This window comes from Oryx dammah, unplaced genomic scaffold (genome assembly GCF_014754425.2).
Source record: "Oryx dammah isolate SB20612 unplaced genomic scaffold, SCBI_Odam_1.1 HiC_scaffold_29, whole genome shotgun sequence".
Lineage (NCBI taxonomy): Eukaryota > Metazoa > Chordata > Mammalia > Artiodactyla > Bovidae > Oryx > Oryx dammah.
Genome location: NW_024070213.1, coordinates 7,391,802 through 7,408,919, shown reverse-complemented (window position 1 = coordinate 7,408,919; position 17,118 = coordinate 7,391,802). Strand labels below are relative to the sequence as shown.

Sequence of the window (17,118 nt, the reverse complement as noted above, 5' to 3'; positions counted from 1 at the left end):
AGGTGGTGTTTTGCTAAAACTAAGCAGTGGCTTTTCAAACACTTGTAGATCCACGATGTTACATGGACCAAGGTGGTTAATAAATTTTTTTTTGGGGGGAGGCATACCTCAAGGCATGTGGGATCTTTTCTCTGACCAGGGATCAAACCAGAGTCCCCTGCATTGGAGTTTTAACAGCTGGATTGCCAGCAAAGTCCCAATGAACAAATTTCAGAAATTGTTTAGTAAAACAAAACATTATGACTTAATATTACATGTTAAAACTAAAGTTAGTTACTAACTAACTAGTTAAAATCAGTGACAGATTCTAGTTATAATCTGGATTATCTGGTGTCTCCAACTTTTGATATACCATAACCCCTGACCTGATGCTTTAAAACTGCTCAGAGCTCCCCGAACACATCACCCTGTCCAAACTGTTTCCCCCACAAAAATGTGCATTATCAGCAGACCCCATCCCCTATGCTGGGAGGTTCCAATGTGGCCTTCAAAGCCCAGTTTATTACCTGGTTTCTATGACTTCAATTATTCATTCAACACTGAGTACCTGCTACATGCTGGACACAACAGACTTGTTGCCTGCCATCATGGAACACAGCCTTATAGATGATAGTATCACCAAATGCTAGAAACAAAATGCTCACGGTTATATGTGGGAGTATGACAAGAGGGACTTTGATTGGGGGTTGAATGAGGCATCTTTAAGGAAATACTTAGCTAAGGTCTGAAGGATGAGTAGGAGTTAGCTGAGCAGAAGCAGAACAGAGCTTTACAGGTAAAAAGAACAGAAGCAGGAGGGAAAGCAGCTGTTTGAGGAACTGAAAGGAGTCCTCATGACAGTCCTATGCCTATGATCTTCCTCTAGCCTTCCTGAGGTGCCTCTCGCTAGGCCCTTGCTTTGTGCAGCCCCTGAGTTGCACTGAGCTGTTTCTGTTAAGCTCAGTCACTAAATTCCTTGAAGGCAGAGATTATCCTAATTCTGTTTTGGACACTCAATACATCACAAATAAGCAAGTATACATTCAAGACAAAACTCCGACAGAGGTCAGAAGACTCCTCTCTTCCTTTAGCTCTGCCACTAAGTTGCAATGTGACCTTGGGCCAGGTCCCTGAATCCTGCAGGACTTAGAAGCCCTTTCAAATCCACTGTCTTAAAGGCTTACTTGACTGGAAGCCTCCAGTTATGAATATGCCTTCTCCAGATAACTTACTGCCTCTAGCAGACAAAAAGTACAGATGGTTAAGTTAGGGTAGGATACATCTAGAGTTAATTTTACTTAAATCACACATCCCTTCACATCCATCCTATTTTTTTTTTTTTTGGCCGCACCTCACGGCATGTGGAATCTTATTTCCCTGACCAGGAACTGAACCCACACCCCCTGCACTGGAAGTGCAGAGGCTTAAACACTGGACCACCAGGGTGGTCCCTCCCTTATATCCTTAATGTGAGTATATATATGTACTTTACAAAAAAAAGTCAACCAAGTTCAGGTTTCCTAACTCATTGATTTGAATACGTTTTGTCTCACTCCCTTCACCATTACTGGAAGCCACCTCTTCAGTTCAAAATTCAAGCTGGGCAGGAAGGAAAAAGCAATGTTTCTAAAAATAACTTTGATTTACTTATCATAAAAGGCATGAGTGGTTTTGAATTACAGTAGTAATAAGAGAACAAGGTGCTTAGTTAATCTCAATACCTCTATTTTGAATCACAAATTTCTAGGTGACTAAAATTCCTAGAGTTAAATTGGGAAGGGGCTGACAACCAGAAAATAAACACCTACTTTATTAATATAACAGCAAGAGAAAGGGTTTCCAATTTTTTAGAACAAAAATAACATGAACCAGCACCACCTGGTAAAGGTTACAAGATGAAATGCCCACATTTATTGTTCTGCTGGCCCCCACAACACTGCAGATATTAGGACAACTGCCATCAGAGATTCTCTAAGAACACGCTTTTCACTGCAGGTAGCTTCACAGTTGGCTCTTCAAATAGAAGACGGAAATGACACATTTTCTATGTCTAAATAAATGACATATATTTAGAAGGTTTTGGTATGAAGAAATTCTTGATGTGGATAACACATCCTTGCTTCTAGAATTTAAGGAATACCATGAACTAATCTATCAAATTTTCTGATATAGTCTGCCAGAGTGCTCTGCGAAGAATCTTTCTTCCATTCCTACCAGGTCCAGGTGAGAGGAAACAGTGGTAAGGTGCCCTATACTAACAGGCAGATTCAGGTGATGCTCTGTGCTCCGCTTCCTTTCTGCTGGCAGTGGTAGGCATTTCTTTTGGCAGCTGCAGCAGTTTGATGGGGGGAGGAAGAGGCAGCCCACCAATCACCTCTTCTTGAAGCCATATTTTTTACGTTCATAGAAGAGATCTGTCTTAGAGCTTCCCAAATTGACAATCTTTGGGCAACCATCTCTCTGGAAAACAGAAAAGTTGTTAAAAGTCTCTGAGCTTGAATTGAAAGGAATCTAAGATAAAAATTTGGGCTTCCCTTGTGGCTCAGCTGGTAAAGAATCTGCCTACAATGAGGGAGGCCTGGCTTCGATCCCTGGGTTGGGAAGATCCTCGGGAGAAGGGCAAGGCTCCACTCCAATATTCTGGCCTGGAGAATTCCATAGACTGTATAGTCCATGGGGCTGCAAAGAGTCAGATGTGACTGAGTGACTTTCACACTAAAATAAAAATAACTTTTGGGTTAATGGTTCAGTCAAGCGTCTGACTCCAATGCAGAAGACCCAGGTTCGATCCCTGGGTCAGGAAGATCCCCTGAAGAAGGAAATGGCAACCCACTCCAGTATTCTTGCCTGGAGAATCTCATGGACAGAGGAACCTGGTAGGCTACAGTCCACGGGGTCGCAAAGAGTCGGACATGACTGAGTGACTTCACTTTTCACTTTCACTCATCTTACCAGTTCAGTTATCCTATTTGATCAATCAAGTATTTATTAAGCACCTAGAATCTGCCATCTATCCAGTAGCCTGCACTTAGAATGCTGGATTCTTAGCCCACTTCTGTTGCTAATATGATATAGTGGAGGCAAAATCTAAAACACTTTAAGGTGAACTTCCCTGATGGCCCAATGGTTAAGACTGTGCTTCCAATGAATCGAGCATGGGTTTGATCCCTGGTTGGGGAACTAAGATCTCACATGATGTGTGGCCCCAAAAAATAAACAAAACTCCTTAAGGTGTTCAAAGGATTTTCTCCAAGTGAGAGTTAGGAAATGGTAATAATCATCTACAGATCAAGCTCTTCAGCTTTCTTTCACTATCCCAAGAAAGGAGAGAATACCAAGGGAAAAAAAACTGAAGACTTTAGGAAATAGTACCTTATATTTTAAGTATCATAGGAGAATACTAAGTTTGATGTGTCCTTATTAATTCACTTGACACACAGTCTTGGGAGAAGAGTGCTCCTGTGCTAGAGATCGCTGTTGACAGTCCATACTCTTGATTTGTAATGTCAGGCTCCCCTGGCCATTTTGTAAGCTTGAGTGGTTTCGGTGAAGCCCCTGGGAAACTGTGTTTTGCAGGGATGATGGCTCCATCAGTTGACTTGGGATGATGGGAAGAAAACTGGGGGAATTACTACTGGAAGAAGCCTTCCTAGATCTGATGATTTTATTAAACGTCCATGTCAAAGGTAGTTGCTTGACATTGGGCTATGGAATGAATGAATGAATGACTCCAGTCCTCAGACAACTTACTTCTAATTCAGCTGATTTCTTTTTTGGGGGACTGATACCAACACTGTAAAAAAAAATCTCTGAGAAGACACAAAGCCAACATTTCATTATTTTCTAGAAAACATGTATAGGTTGGCCAAAAGTTCCTTCAGGTTTTTCTGAAAGATGTTGCTGAGGGGCTTCCCTGGTGGGAAAGTGCCCATCTTATGGTTAAAAGCCACATGGTTATGTGGCTCTTCCAGTGGTTAAGAGCCCGCCTTGCAATGCAGTGGACACTGGTTTGATCTCTGATCTGAGAAGAACCCACATGCTGGGTGGGAACTAAGCCCCTGTATCACAACTATTGATCCCTTGCACCTGGAGCCTGTGCTCTGCAACAAGAGAAGCCATTGCAATGAAAAGCCCATGCACCACAACGCAAAGCAGGCCCTACTTGCTGCAACAAGAGAAAGCCTGTGCACAGCAGTGAAGACCCAGCACAGCCAAAAATAAACTAAAAAAACAAACAAAAGTAATGGAAAAACCTCAAGAACTTTTTGATCAACCTAGTACCATCTATTACATTGAGAACTACCGTCTGTGGAGCTCATTGTGCTGAGGGAGCCAGGCTGTGGGGAGCCCAGCCCCACCAGTGCGAGGTGCTAGGTGAACTCGAGTAAGCCACGTAATCTGTACTGGGAATCTTGGTACAAATGTCAGAAGAACTGCCTCTCCTGGCCCAAGGTAGCCTGCTACTAGTCACAACAGTGCTCAAAGCCCTGTAGGGATGCTATGAAATTCTGTGGTATGATAACAGTCTGTTCAGGTTCACTACGCTTCACTGACTTGCATGACTGGGCAAGCCACTTCTGTCTGGATTCATATCCAACTATAAAATAAGATGACTGGTTCAGGTCAATGTTTACAAACTGTATTTATAGAGCCCTAGAATCCTGAGAGGTGCCAGGTGACTGCAGGACTCATCCCCTGCTCTGTACAGCTCTGTTCTCCCTCATATTACGACTGTAGGCTCTGGAGACAGGCCACCTGAATTCGGAGAAGTTATTACCCTCTTTATGTCTCTTTTTAGTCATATTATTAAATTACTACAATGGTAGAACCTACCTTACAAAGTTAAGAATCAATAAATGTACTTAGAACAACACCTGGCATATAGCCAGCCTTTAATAAATTATAAGAAATTGCCAAAAACAAACAGCAGCAATTTCATAATGGTCCAACCTAACACAACCACGGCTTCTGTATACAACACTTTTTGAAGATAGGACTCGACGTGTTAAAAAGTTGAAAAAAACATTGGAAAACCAATGTTTTAGATTATTAGCTCTTTGGTTTTTATGGCATTTTCTCTGACTTATAAATTTCCTATTTTCTTGCCTAAACTCCTGTTTTTATTTTCTACATATCCTGTGGGTCTAGTGGTTGTTCCCAAATTCTAACAATACTGTGAGAAGTGAGGATGTGTGCACTGGCTGGCTTCTGTAAATGTGCCTGTAAATGGAGACCATGAAAACAACGTTTAAGAAAACCTCAAGGACGGTACAGAGAGTATTCGTGAGCTGAGCTAGGGAGTATATTAAAAACAACCTGCAAATGTCTGCCTGGTGCCAGTAGCTCTTTTAGCAACTGTATGCCTGATACAAATTTCAGCCTTTCTCAGTCCTCCCAGAGGGTAACAGATTTCCCCATTCTGAGCATAGGGAGCTTTTATTTTAGGCAGCTACAGGTTGAATTGAGTGTACACGTTGCATGGCCACTTAATTTCTATAATTTCACACACAAAAAAGTAGACCCTAGACTGCCAAATGCTTCTTTCCATTATACTAAATATGTCTGTTAAAACATCCCCATGTGTGCATGCTAAGTCAGTTCAGTTGTGTCCAACTCTATGTGACCCCATGGACTGTAACCTGCCAGGCTCCTCTCTCCATGGGATTCTCCAGGCAAGAATACTGGAGTGGGTTGCTGGGCCCTCCTCCAGGGGATCTTTCTGACCCATGGATAGAACTGAGTCTCTTATGTCTCCTGCATAGGCAGGCAGGTTCTTTACCACTTTAGGGAAGCCCCTAAAACATCTCCAGAAGCCTAAGGTGGGCTCCATTACCAACCACCAAGGAGAACTCAATGCCTATGGATTTCCTTCCTGAGGAGGGCTGAATGTCAAGTCCATTTCTTTGGCACGAAAGCAAGCTACAAAAATTACCCTGGACCTGGTGAAAATCCAGGACTTTATAAAGTAATACTTAAAAAACCAACACTGATCGTGTACCAAAATATAACATACCATGGGGAAATGTGTACAGAACCAAAATGCAGGAAAAGGCAATTTACAAATTTTGAGATCAGAAAAACAGGATTACAGAAAATGGGTCCACACGTCCGTTTCTTATAATCGGTAGCAAAGAATTACCAACAGCAGGCAAGGCCTGCTTGATTAACAGAAACTGGAAGACGAAACACTGATTTTTCCAGCAACTGTTTAATGAATACCTACAAGGTAAAAACCAGACTGTATACTGGTTTGAGATCTTAACAAGGGCATCACATTTTCTATTTGAAACTTTAAGCTCTCAGTAAATGTATCCAGGAGGTAAAAGGGATTACTACTACCCTTTGTGGGCTGGGGGGTCAGGGTGAGATTTCCTCAAAGCCACACACAGTATCTTAGTAGCAAAGCCAAGACCTGAACTTGGGCTTTCTACCTCCTACTCTGATGTTTTTTTTAAACAGAGCTTCCTGGAGGCAAACCCCAAAACTTTCACAAGGTTTAGGAAGTTGCAGAGAAGGGTAAACTTGTGAATTACCTTTGAAAATTATCACATATCTTTTCTATATATCTAACTGCTCCGTTTACTTAAACGGGGAGAAGAGAATGGTAGACGTAGCATGAGACAAGAGAGGCACACCCTTAACCATCTTGAGAAGAGAAATATGATGAGTGTTTAGGGTAAGTGCTTTGAGTTAGTTGATGCATCTTCAATAAGGATGAAAACATCTTTGACATTACAGTGGTTTGTGATCTGAAGCTCACCCTTACACAACAAAATCTTATCCAACTTTAATTCCTCTTGTTGTGGAGAAAATGTAAATAAAGCTTTTTGGCATTTGAGATCTTAGTTCCTCAACCAGGGATCAAATCTGTGTCCCCTACAGTGGAAGCACAAAGTCTTAACCACTGGACCACCAGGGAATTCCCAAGAAAATTTAATTTGGATTTTAACCTTTCTCCTTTAGTGGAGGGGCGATAACGAAAAACAACCACCCGAGCCCCCAAAAAAGAAAGAAAAACCACCACCAAAAAAAAAAAAAAAGGCTGAGAAAGAGTTCCAGAGACCTGGGTTCTAATCCCATATCTGCCATTTATTCATCATGTAACCTTGGGCCAAACCTGTCTTTAGGCCATTCATTTCCTCATCTGTATCATGCACAACTTTTAGACAAGAAAGACCAGCACAGCACCTGGCATGCAGCAAGAGCTCCAAAAATACTAGTTGCTGTTTTTACAATACTAGTTGTTATCTGGTTGGGAGAGTTGAGGAAAATGGTTAAGTAAAAGGAGTCAAGGGTAAAGGGAGATCAATAAGATGCCACATTATAAGAAACTACAAGTTGGTCCTTTGGCAGCAGTGCCCACAGATATTGTCCCTGACCCCTGAGTATTCTCGAGGCTTTGAAAAAACTAGAGAACACCTAACTTAGCTTACTGGGCTAATTCCCTTATAAATTATGGAAGTTGCTGGAAGAGAGCAATAAGAGGGGTTGCTTTGGCTGTAGGAAGATTTGTGTGTAGGAAAGTCTTGGGCACTTAATCTACATCATGATCTGTAAGGCTGAGAGGCTGGATCATGTCACTGGACTGTTTTGTGTTCCTTGGAAACTATTGCTGCGTAAACGCGAGCTAGATGCCACCTCAAATATCCTCAGAACATTCCTGTATAATGTGAAGTAAGGGAAGTGGTGACATCTAGAATGAGGCACAAGGATCCGGAGAGATCAGGTCACCTGCCACATGCAGACGAATCAGACAGCAATTAACCTTTATTAAGTACTCTCTGGTTGTAAGCGTATCAGATAAGAACTCTAGCTACAGTCATGGAAAACTCAAGAAAGTGTTGTCCTTAATAGATTCTTTGGCTAGTTTTAGCTAGTTTAAGACTTGCTTGTACTGTTTTTCACTGATACTGTCTCACCATGGTATAGACTGTAATCATCCAACACCTACGTGTACCAGATGCTCTCTAGCGGGAGCTCCTACAGATGATCTACAGGAGCAGCACAAAAATGTGGACCAGACTTACACTATATGCCGGGGCTACACCAAGAGCCGGGCTTCCCAGGTGGCTCAGGGAGATCCTCTGGAGAAGGAAATGGCAACCACCCCGGTGTTCTTGCCTGGGAAATCCTATGGGCAGAGGAGCCTGGTGGCGGGGCTACAGTCTACGGGGTCGCAAAAGAGTTAGACACAACTTAGTGAACTAAACAGCAGCAGCATACCAAGAGCTAGAGAAAAAGGAAGACATGAGCAGGGTATGATTTGACAGTCAAAGACAAATGCAAATCAGAGTTTAGGGTAAGAGAATGTTCAAATCGGGGACATCCCTGGTAGCCCAGTGTTTAAAAATGCAGGGGACATGCGTCTGATCCTTGGTCAGGTCAGGGAACCAAGATCCCACATACCTTGGAGCAAGTAACCCTGCACACCGCAAGACCCAGAGCAGCCCCCACAAGAGAGAGAACGTTCAAATCACCAACTGAAATTACGTTTTTGGTACTTTATCCATCACCGTTCTCACTTCCCTAAATAACAGAAGACTTCACTAGTGTAAGAAACAAGCTTATCTGCTCTAATATGTCCCACTTATTAGAGGTAGACAAAATCTAACTGCAAAGATTCTGAGGTAGCTGAATCGTCTCTTTTCAACACGGGCACATCACAGACTTATCAAAGGACACCACGAGGTTTAGTCAGAAAGCTTGGACTTGACACTTATTAGCTGGGAGAGGGGCTGTAAAATGGGGATAATAATAACCCCTAATTAACAAAGCTATTGAAGAATAAGGGAGATAAGATCTATATAGAAGAGGGATCTTCCTGACCCAGGGATTGAACCTGTGATGAACCCGAGTCTCTCACACTGCAGGCAGATTCTTTACCATCTGAGCGAACTGGGAAGCCCTATATATATATTTAATTATCTACTATTTGTAAAAAGGAATATAAAGAATTATTTATCTTTTGGGAATTCGCTGGCAGTTCAGTGGTTAGGATTCTGCATTTCCACAGCAGGGGGCCTGGGTTCCACCCCTGGTTGGGGAACTAAGATCCCCAAAGCTGCCCAGCATGGCCAAAGAATTTTTTATTTCTTTTTTGCCTTATGTCTTATCCTAGATTAGGTAACCAGATACCTCATATTAGCCTATTGTTACTGTATCACACTTTGTTTTATTGTCATAAGAAGAACAGAAGATGATTCATGGGTTGTCCTCCTCTCCTCCAAGAAACCTGTTTTTGGTACAGATCTATAGCTCTCTATTGTATCCTGGCAACTGGCTCAACTGCATTTGCCAACATACAATGTTAAGGGGAAAAAATGTCACAAACAGAATCCCAAGCAATTCTTAAAAATCAAAGCAAAAGTATTCTCTAGCTACTCAGAGCTGAAATCAACTTGAATGGTCCCAAATTCAGAAGTCAATACATCCACCTGAACAGTCCTTAATGATAATAAAGAGAATTACTGAATGGCTATTATACAGCTTGCACCATGCTAGGACTTAAAAATGCAGAATATTGGGAGTTTCCTGATGGCCTAATGGTTAGGATTCTGGGTTTTCACTGCTGTGGCCAGGGTTCAAGATCCTGTAAGCTATGTGGCACAGTTTAAAAAAAAAAAAGGATATTGTTTGTGAATAAAAATGAGAGAGACATCAAAGGAATAGAGGGCTTTCCAAATTGCCAGTGTTGACCAAAATTTGCTTCTCTTGCACTTTTGTCCTTGATACAAAATAACTGCCTTTTGTTGGGCTACACCCAGTTTGGCTCACAGACACTGAAGAAATTATAACCTATATGACTAAATGAACATATCCATCTACGGACTATACAGTTTGCTGTGGATGGCAAAGTGATACTAAGCACAAGGGAAAATCAGGTGAAAAGCTTCCTATATATACTCACATCTTTCTCCTGGATGGTGCATTCCTTACAATAATAGGCATCTGAAACTCCAGGGCCTCCACAGATCACACAGCGTCCCTGGTAAGAGCCATAGTTACACTCGTCGCATATGCGCACCAGGGTGCAAGGACGCACATAGGAGTCACAGATCACACACTTGCCATCACCTATGAGAAGGGAATGGAGTTACACTCACGTGCAAGTACCTCAAGTCCTTTGCCCTCCTCCTGCTATGGGGACTACACCAGTCTCCTAACAGTGACTTGAGGACCCTCTACTTTGGCATCACAAAACCTGACTTACCTCGTGTCCATCTCAATCTCTACAACACAAAGGAAAAGTTAATCAACTACTGGGTAAGGAGCTTAGAGAAGCACCTAGTAGATACGTCTACATAAATTAGTTGGCAGAACGCTGTATATGTCGGATGGGGTCATGCTACTTCCGGTCCAAAGCTAAAGATTATCTCAAAACCTAGTGTCTAAAACGTGCAAGCTGGAGTGAGGGTGGTGGCCTTTAGTTGCAGCCTGGCACTGTGTTGACATTCTTTGGGTCACGTCTACTCAAAGTCCTCTTAGTGCCACCGCTGAAAATGCTCGTTTGCTTGTTCTACAGAAACTGAGTGGGCCAGGTGGGCTATTTGGGGAGGCGTGTTCCACTCACACTTTTCACACAGTCTTCCAATGGCTGCAAGATAAAAGACGGTAAAGAGCACAATTAGGATTAAAGTTTTTACGAAGAGGGGACAAACATCTTCGAGCTTGCGGTGGGGACAGGAGCAGGGACTGCAGTGAGCCCTGAGGGGATCTATCCGTCTTATCCTCTTAAACTTCAATCCGAACCAAATCCAGAGCCTCCTGAAGCCCCTCACAGGTCCTGCGCAAACTGAGAATTTCTCCCAGCCCCATTCCGGCAGCCTGCCTCCGGCCCAAGCACGCGAGCCCCCGCCCTCTTTTCATTAAGAGACCGCAAACCCGCGCGCTCCAGCACTTTCAACCTACAGGCGGGGAACGTGGCGCCTCCCGGGCAAGGCCCTAAGCAAGTGGCGGGAACCCCGGACCTCTCAGGTCCTAATACCATTCCCACCCAGCGAACCGGGGGCAGAAGGCTGCCTCACCAACACCAGCCTGCTTGCGGCAAAAGATCAAGTCCGGGTGATGTTTAGCCATAGCGCCCTCTCAAGCCACCGGAAGCTTACAGAACTTCCGTCCGACCTTTAACCTCCGTTGCTCCTGCCTCTTGGTCGCCGTGATTGGTTCTCTAGACGTCCGTCAGCGTTTATACTCTTTGCGCCAAGCCCCGCTGGTTCTCGCGAGATCAAATTCCGAGGCCAAGTTTCCGTCCTAACGGGGGTCAGGTCCTGGCAGGTATATGAAAGTTATTTAAAAAAAAAAATCACAATCTTTCCAGAACTAGAATGGAAGAGGCAAATTGCAAAGTACAAAGGTGAAATTTTCGCTTCGATAAGATATCTCTTGCCCGGCATTTACTTCCTTGAGTGTTTTTATGTAGTTTTGTCCTCTCCCCTTTCGAGTCCTCACTCGGGAACTCCGCCCAAGGCGCTCGCAGGAGTAGGCGCCTCGGTGGAGGCCCAGCCTTCACGAGGTCGCGTTTCTCTTCAGGCCACGCCCCCAGCCCGAAGGCTTTAAATACTCTGAGTGGTACGTCACTTTCAAGCGACCTCATCTTTGTCAGTGCACAAAATGGCGCCTTACAGCCTACTGGTGTCCCGGCTGCAGGTGAGCGAACTGAGGGCCCTCTGGGTTCGCGGGGGCGGGGTGCCTCCTCCTGTGCTTGCGGCTGTGGGCGAGGCAAGACGAGGCAGGCCCGACCTCCGGCCGGCTTTTCGTGTACCTGTCCCTGTCGCGGGCCCAGCACCCACGCTCGCTCCTCCGGCGCCCGAGGTCAAGGCGTCCCTGGCTCTGTCAGCTCTCTCTGCTCTGTCCCCGCCCAGCTGGAAGCTTGGGTCTAAGAAGCGGCAGCTAGGTGAAGAGTGGAGGCACCTCTTTCTCGTTTTCGTGGACCTCGCTTTATACCCCATAGAGTTTCGTTTTCTGTTCCTCAAGGTGAGGACAAGGTGACTGGGGGGGCGCGGTGGTTGTTGAGCCCGCTAGGCCCAGAACCCGAAGGCCTCACTTCTCGTCTCTCAGCAGCGGAGACTTGCTAGCCAAGTGCATCAATCGTTGTCAAACCCGAAGTCTGGAGAAAAAAACTATATTCCCATCTTGAGGGGATCCTGCAGAACATACAGCCAAGAGTTCGAGGAGACCTTCCATCCCCAGCCGTAGTAATTAGTAATGATAACAGTAGTCTCACCTTTGCACAGATTGCCATTTGGTAGGATGATTATTCTCATTTGATAGGTGATGAAACTGCTAGGTAAAAGTTCCTGCTCTCTCTGAGTGTTACCTAAGTGCTGTGGCCTTAGCATCTGCCCTACTACCCCACTGTTCTCTTTGTTCGTGTCACCCTGCCCTCAGAACTTTGTAAGCCAGAGTGTGATCCTGGAGCTGACATTTGTATTTGTGAGAGTACCAGAATGGAGTATTTTGAGCACTCTTTCGTTGCTTTTCAATTACTAGATGGGAAGGTAAAAGAATCAACAGTTTGACCTTGACAGTCCTTTTATGAACCATCTAGAAAATTGACTGTGACTGCCAGATGGCTTTTTCACTCCTAACTTGACAATCCTAGGGAGGTGTTGTTACACACAAAGGTTCAATGTCGAGCATGTATTTTAATAAAAATAAAGGAAGCAAGCATTTGTGGACATTCTATGCAACTTTTTACATTTAACCTGTGCATCTACTTTGGATCAAGTAGCCAACTATACTTACAGGTTTGAAGAAGATGTACTGTACCTTCAAAAAGTTTTGTGTTACCAGAAGTTATTTATTAAGTCACATTGCTTAAATTTAAACCATTTAAAGTGAAGTCATCATTTATCTTATTTATACTTATGGTCTCTCAGTTCTGGCAGAAACAGGGGATTTGGCCTAATCTCTTTAGATGCTTTGATTCTCCAGGTTAACAATGTGGAATAGTTGTTTCTTCTTGATCCTGCTGTCACATGATCTAATGAAGTTATACAAGGTTATTTGATAAGGTAAATTACTACAGATTTATTGAGCTTGGAAGAGAGAACTGATATCACAGTATTTTCTAACTGAAAAAGAATCTTGGAAAGCATGAGCATTAGACAGGCATAGAAGAGAGCTGAACTCTTCCATGTTAACCCATATGCTAACCCATCTAAGTGACCTTGAACTTGGAAACTGAATCCCACTTTCTTCATCTCTCGTTTGGAAATTATGTTCATTGACAAACGTTTATTGAGTACTTGGTGATCAGCTTCCATTCATATTGTTATAATAATGGTTAGAAAGCAATGAGAAAGAATGTATTTGTTTATGATCATCATGTTGTCCAACTTCCTCTTTTATAGATAGACACTCCCAAGACCTTGAGAGCCTGGGTCTCCTTGTTTCTGCATTTAGCTAAGATGAATGAACAGCATTATACCACACTGTCTGCTAATAGCCAGGCTGTCTTAAGTAATGACCAGCTTCCACTGTTCTCTAAAAAGTTTGTAAATTTACCTCTTGTATGTTTAGCTACATTTGAGAAGTGATGGTACTACCTTAGTTGTTGTATGACAGAACCCTGTCTATGCATTCAGTTTATTTACCGCATATTAACTGAGTACTCTCTGCTTCCTCCGGATACAATGAGAAGCAGAAAGAGCAGACAATTCCTGTTCTCATGGAACTTCCACTATATTCTAACATATTCTACTGCAGAGGATCTTGGAGATCTTTCTCAGCTGAAATATTTTCAGCAGACCTTGATTGAACCTTGACTGGACCAAAGGTGATGGCAATTACTACTACCACTAAGAGCAGCTAACATTTAACTTAACTGTGTGCCAGTAGCCTTGCATGACCCTGTGAGATATCACAGATTTATTAACCCTGTGTTATAGATGAAGTAATAGGAGTAGAGCAGAAACACAGAGTAATGGCTAAGAGTGTAGATTCTGGCATCCACTGTCTTACTTTAATGCTGACTCTGAGACTCACTAGCTGTGGCTTTGGGCAAGTTACTTCACCTCTCTGTGCTTGTTCCTCACCTGTAAGATATGGATAACAGTACATCTGATTTATCTAGTAATCATAGTTGCAAAGTACTTAGAACCCTCGTTGTCGTGTCGTGAAGTCACTCAGTCGTGTCCGACTCTTAGCAACCCCATGGACTGCAGCCTACCAGGCTCCTCCGTCCGTGGGATTCTCCAGGCAAGAATACTGGAGTGGGTTGCTATTTCCTTCTCCAGGGGATCTTCCCAACCCAGGGATCGAACCCGGGTCTCCTGCATTCCAGGCAGACGCTTTAACTTCTGAGCCACCAGGGAAGCCCACTTAGAACCCTGCTTGCATCTAAAAGAGCTATATAAGTATTTGTTCATTAAATTAAAATAAATTTGTCTAGGGCCTTATCACTGGAGAAGGCAGTGGCACCCCACTCTAGTACTCTTGCCTGGAAAATCCCATGGATGGAGGAGCCTGGTGGGCTACAGTCCATGGGGTCGCTAAGAGTCGGACACGACTGAGTGACTTCACTTTCACTTTTCACTTTCATACATTGGAGAAGGAAATAGCAACCCACTCCAGTGTTCTTGCCTGGAGAATCCCAGGGACGGGGGAGCCTGGTGGGCTGCCGTCTATGGGCTCACACAGAGTCGGACACGACTGAAGCGACTTAGCAGCAGCAGGGCATTATCACTAGTTGTTAGTGGATGTGGTTTGAATCTGATACTTTCTGACTCACAAGCTTGAGGTTCCAGCACCTGCACCATACCACTGGTTCCCTTTGCCATCAAGACTCAGCCTGTCAACCAGGGTACCATTAATGGTCCATAACCAGAGAACAGTGCTCCACAAAGTTTTGTGTTGTTTGATACCTGCTACCAGGTAGAAAGATAGAAATAAAGTGTAGAAAATGGAAGTGAAATTTTTGAAAAACCATATCTACTCTCCAGTTTTTAAAATTAACTTTGTGTAAATGACCATGGATAGAAAATAAAAGGGGGTGGACACTTGCAGATACATTTTAGTCTTTGGTTTTGCCTTGAGATACTGGGATGCTGAGTTCTCACCATGTGACCTTGCGGAAGTTATGTAACTTCTTGCATGTAAATCTGAAGAGTCTGTTAACTACAAAGAAATCTGACACATTTGCAGGTGTTAAAAGTGCCTCTGTAAAGTGCCACGTTAAAAAAAAAAAACTTACTTTGAATTGGGAAATAAATCATTCTGGTTCCCTATTCACTGTGGTACCTTCTCAGGTGACCAGTAGTTAGTTGTTGGTTTGAATTAAGTGAATGAATGAACAGATAAGTAAACTTCCAATCTGTAATTTGGGCAGAGTGAGTAGAATCTTGAGGATGATGGGAGCACACCATTGCCTTTTGAATAGCCTGTTTGTAAAACGTTTATTGAACACTTATGTGCCTATCTCTATTCTGGGCTTCCCTTGTGGCTCAGCTGGTAAAGAATCCGCCTGCAATGTGGGAGACCTGGGTTTGATCCCCGGGTTGGGAAGATCCCTTGGAGAAGGGAAAGGCTACTCACTCCAGTATTCTGGCCTGGAGAATTCCATGGACTGTATAGTCCATGGGGTTGCAGAGTCGCACACGACTGAGCAACTTTCACTTCACATTTAATTGTTAGGGGCTTCCCTGGTGGCTCAGAGGTTAAAGCATCTGCCTGGAATGCAGGAGACCCGGGTTCGATCCCTGGGTTGGGAGGATTCCCTGGAGAAGGAAATGACAACCCACTCCAGTACTCTTACCTGGAGAATCCCTACAGTCCATGGGCTTGCAGAGTCAGACACGATTGAGTGACTTCACGACACGATCTCTGTTCTAGGCACTGAGAGAGTAACAATCAGCAGGAGTAGTGGAGCTTGTATTGTAGTTCTGGGGAGACAAGTGGACAAGAAAATTCAGCTGTGAAGTAAGACAATGAAGATACAGGATAGTGTGGTCGAGACAGTAGAGGTGAGGATGTGGCATAGCCTTTGACTGGAGTGGTGGGGAAGGCTTCTCAGAAGAGGTAGCATTTGATGATAAGAAGACAGCCCTTCAGGATTTTGGGAAGGCCCCAAAGTAGGAGGGGAAGGAGCAGTATGTGCAAAGCACCTGCGATGGATCTGAGGCTAAGAAATAGGGCCAGTGTGGCCAAGGTGATGCGAGGAAGGTCTGAGCAAGTGGCAGGAGCCAGGGTCCTGCTGGATCTGGTAAGGAAATTGGGTTTTACTCCAAGTGTAATGAAAATCCACTGGAAGATTTTAAATGGTGAAGTGACAGGATTTGATTTATAATCGAGAGGGATCATTCAGGCTGTATGAGTACTGGTGCTTGAGCAGTCTTGTCTTCATCGGCCCTGGTGTTCTTTGACACCCCTTGTTTTCCCAGCATGTGATTTGGAAAGCAGTGGTGGACTCTGCGCCCGTCAGCATGAAGAAGAGGAGGGACTGCAAGGCGGCTGCATTGGGGGAGGGGGGCAGGGGGGAATTGGATGAAAGTTGTCAAAAGGTGCAAAGGATTATAGTTATAACTAAGTACTAGGGATGTAATGTCCATGGTAAATATAATTAACACTACTGTATGTTATATATGAAAGTTGCCAAGAGAGTAAATTCTAAGAGTTCTCATCACAAGGAAAAAAGATATTTTTCCATTTATTTGACTTTGTATCTAAATGAGATAGATGGATGTTCACTAAACTTAATGTGGTAATTATTTCATCGTGTAAGTAAAATCATTATGCTGTACACCTTAAAACTTACACATCTATGTCAATTATATCGGTAAAACCAGGAGAAAACAATTTTTTAAATAAAAATAAAACGAAAAAAGGCGGCACATAGGATATCAGGAATCTTAGGAGACTTCCTCTAACCCATTCTTACCATGTGGCTTCAAGCAAGGCCTCAACCCCCTGTAGCTCTCTGGTTACACATCTGCAAAATGGGACAATTCATAGCTACCCTCTGATTGAGAAGGCTCCTGAAGACCTAGTAATGTTTGGAAAGCTCTTTAAACACTTGGTTTTCCCTGGTGGTTCAGATGATAAAGAATCCGCCTGCAATGCAAGAGACCCAGGTTCGATCCTTGGGTCGGGATGATCCCCGAGAGAAGGAAATGGCACCCACTCCAGTATTCCTGCCTGGAG

At 43.7% G+C, this 17,118-nt stretch overlaps 2 protein-coding genes and 1 non-coding gene across 3 annotated transcripts in view; 2 read left to right on the top strand and 1 right to left on the bottom strand.

Annotated features, from left to right (window-relative positions):
- Positions 1-1,762: 1,762 nt before the first annotated feature.
- PHF5A (PHD finger protein 5A) lies at positions 1,763-11,121 on the bottom strand. The gene is made up of 4 exons (XM_040233209.1): positions 11,004-11,121; positions 10,550-10,573; positions 9,887-10,053; positions 1,763-2,439 (listed from the first exon to the last, which is right to left on the bottom strand). The coding sequence occupies exons 1-4, from the start codon at positions 11,053-11,055 to the stop codon at positions 2,350-2,352; spliced, it is 333 nt and encodes a 110-aa protein (XP_040089143.1). The 5' UTR covers positions 11,056-11,121; the 3' UTR covers positions 1,763-2,349.
- A 412-nt stretch (positions 11,122-11,533) lies between these two features.
- ACO2 (aconitase 2) overlaps positions 11,534-17,118 on the top strand; it is a 46,791-nt gene continuing 41,206 nt past the window's right edge. The window contains exon 1 of the mRNA XM_040233207.1: positions 11,534-11,625. Within this exon, the coding sequence (XP_040089141.1) occupies positions 11,590-11,625 (36 nt within the window). The 5' untranslated portion in view covers positions 11,534-11,589. The remainder of the gene's footprint in view (positions 11,626-17,118) is intronic.
- TRNAS-GGA lies at positions 15,618-15,689 on the top strand. Its single transcript has one exon. It is a non-coding gene; the product is annotated as a tRNA-Ser (tRNA).

Excerpts from the sequence above, each read along its gene's own strand:
- PHF5A (XM_040233209.1), bottom strand. The coding sequence starts at position 11,055 with ATGGCTAAACATCACCCGGACTTGATCTTTTGCCGCAAGCAGGCTGGT. Across the intron at positions 10,054-10,549 it reads TGGAAGACTGTGTGAAAAGT|GTGATGGCAAGTGTGTGATC; the intron begins GTGAGTGGAACA and ends CCCTTCTCATAG. Across the intron at positions 2,440-9,886 it reads GCACCATCCAGGAGAAAGAT|AGAGATGGTTGCCCAAAGAT; the intron begins GTGAGTATATAT and ends TCTGTTTTCCAG.